Raw genomic sequence first — 2320 nt, 5'->3', positions numbered from 1 at the left:
CCATCTCCGCTTCTCATGCTCTGACTATGGTTCAGGATTGGCAAGCGGCGGATGAGCGCGCAGGCGGAGCCCAGATTCGCCCCTCTCCCCACAGCGCAGTCCGAGCCTGATGCCGGTAAAATTTATGCTCCCTACGCTGTTGAAACGGGGTCATCGTTACCCGTGATTACTCTGACTGCTCCTGTATCCGGGCAGCTCCGATGTGGTTAGTATTGACATCGTTTTGGGATGGCTTCCAGGGGCAGACGGGTACCAGTTTCGGCTGGTTTCCTACAACATACTCGCCCAGGTATGTCGGCTGCTGAGCTTTACTCTGTTATTTTACTTGTGATAGTCGTATGGACAGTGACGGGTTGAAGAATTTGCTCAACATTGCAGGTTTATGTGAAGAGCGCATTTTTTCCCCATTCTCCATCCGCGTCTCTTAAGTAAGCTCATAATTATTAAAGGGAGTGTCTATTTCCAAGTCCATTTGAGAAATTCATATTTCTAAGTCGATTATGTTGAATGTTGATTTCTCTATCCATCCAAATAACAAGTATAGCACATTTTAGAATTGTGTGTAACTTGGTCGACTTAGAAATAGAAATAACAAATCTCGAAGAGCGTTAATTTCTTAGCGGATTGTGAAATCCTTACTTCTAAGTTGATCCCCGGTGTTAATTATTCTATCCAATGAATATCTAGTAGATTTGTGTGTAACTTGGCTGGCTTGGAAATAACTGTTCTCAATCGACTTAGAAACACAATCAAACTATTCATATCATTCTGCTGGAATTTTAAATAATTGATTCTGATTGAAATCATGGGATGCCCTAAGTAGCCTCTTGTTGCTTGAGCATTGTGCAGTGTGCACTGAAGATCACAGACCAACCCCTTTTTTCTTAGCACTTACATATCAGAATTTGGAATTCCATGAGCAACGTACTCGTTTTTATCATATGCACATTTTGTATAGTATCCAAGAAGTTACAAGCCAAATGTATGCTGTGTGAATCGTAATCAAGCTCGCATTGCCACTTGAGGCTCTCTCGAAACAGGCTCTCGCCCTACTTTATAGATAAAGCACAAATCAAAGTACACGGCCGAAAATACAAGTTAGTGAGGAAGCCCTCTTCCAAAGCAGATCCTAGGATAACTGGACAACACAAACGCACGTGACTACGTTGCCGATAAATAACACAGCTAGGCCTGAAAACAACGCCATGGCAACACCCTCAGGAGGGGAGACAACACTAAGCATCGCCGCTGCAGAGTCCGAGACAATCAAGGGTCTTTACCCGGAGCCCCAACACGGAGAGGAGATCCACAATGATATCCTTGTGAGGAGAGCGGCAACCGCGGGCACTGCCATCGTTGCCGCCAAAGCGCCGAGCTTTCGCTCAGCAGCTCACCCGTGCCACCAGGAGGCCCCCAGGACAACCGCGATGAGCACAGACCAACGACAGAGAGCGAGCCCGAGCCACCCACCGCTACACCTCTTACTGCCCACACGCCCAAGAGGCATAGCGGCCACGATCGCCATGGTGCTCGCCGGAGAGCCAACCATGAGGATCGCCATCCGGGGCCGCCACCAGAGCGTCCATGAACCGAGACACCGCCGACCGTCCGCATCAAAGCACACCAACCCCGACAGGAAGAGTAGAAGGCACCTCTTCCACACCTTGCCTGACATCAGCCCCCGGGTCTGGTTCCACACCTCCATGGTAAGTGTCGACGCCTGCATCCCCAACTAGTCCGGGTGGACTGGGTGGGGGAGAGACCCTGAGACCGCCAACGGCCATTGTCGAGCAGGCCCTACCCAAAGCCCTCTGGCTTGGCCTAGACGAGCTCATATGACGCCAAGTCCATGGCCATCGGCGTCGATCCGTTTAACGGCACCACGACGGCGACCATCACCCACCGCGCCCGCGAGGACATCGCTCGCGGGCACAACCCGGACCGAGCCCAACCACACCTACCCAGGGCGATAACCCAAATCCGCCTCAGACCTAGATCTGGCCCTCCCGAGCATAAACCCTCGGTCAGAGCCGCCGCCGCCACACATGCAACCGGCACGACCGGCACCTGCCCAGCCCCGTGCCCAACAGAAGGGAGGTCACTGCCGCCACCCTGCGCCTCCTGCAGGACCACAACCACCGAGCCGCCGTGGTCACCATAGTCCATACGCCCGCCCCGTCGCCCTGACTCACCTCGGCCCAGCGCAGCCGTTCGAACTCGGGCCCAGCAATGACCACCGCCGGGAAGCAGGGCAGCAACTTCAGGCCCACGGCACCCACCGACCAGATCTGGCCGTCGCTGCCAGGCACACCCTGCCAGT

General features: G+C 53.4%; 1 protein-coding gene across 1 annotated transcript in view; it reads left to right on the top strand.

Moving 5' to 3' along the window:
• Positions 1-2320, top strand: part of LOC119277886 (carbon catabolite repressor protein 4 homolog 4-like) — a 14136-nt gene that overhangs the window by 456 nt on the left and 11360 nt on the right. Inside the window, exons 2-4 of the mRNA XM_037559232.1 lie at positions 35-115; positions 240-289; positions 379-428. Coding sequence (XP_037415129.1) covers positions 35-115; positions 240-289; positions 379-428 — 181 coding nt within the window. The remainder of the gene's footprint in view (positions 1-34; positions 116-239; positions 290-378; positions 429-2320) is intronic.

Source organism: Triticum dicoccoides, chromosome 1A (assembly GCF_002162155.2).
Source record: "Triticum dicoccoides isolate Atlit2015 ecotype Zavitan chromosome 1A, WEW_v2.0, whole genome shotgun sequence".
Classification (NCBI taxonomy): Eukaryota; Viridiplantae; Streptophyta; class Magnoliopsida; order Poales; family Poaceae; genus Triticum; species Triticum dicoccoides.
Note: the sequence above shows the minus strand (reverse complement) of the source record. Positions and strands in the feature narration are given on the sequence as shown.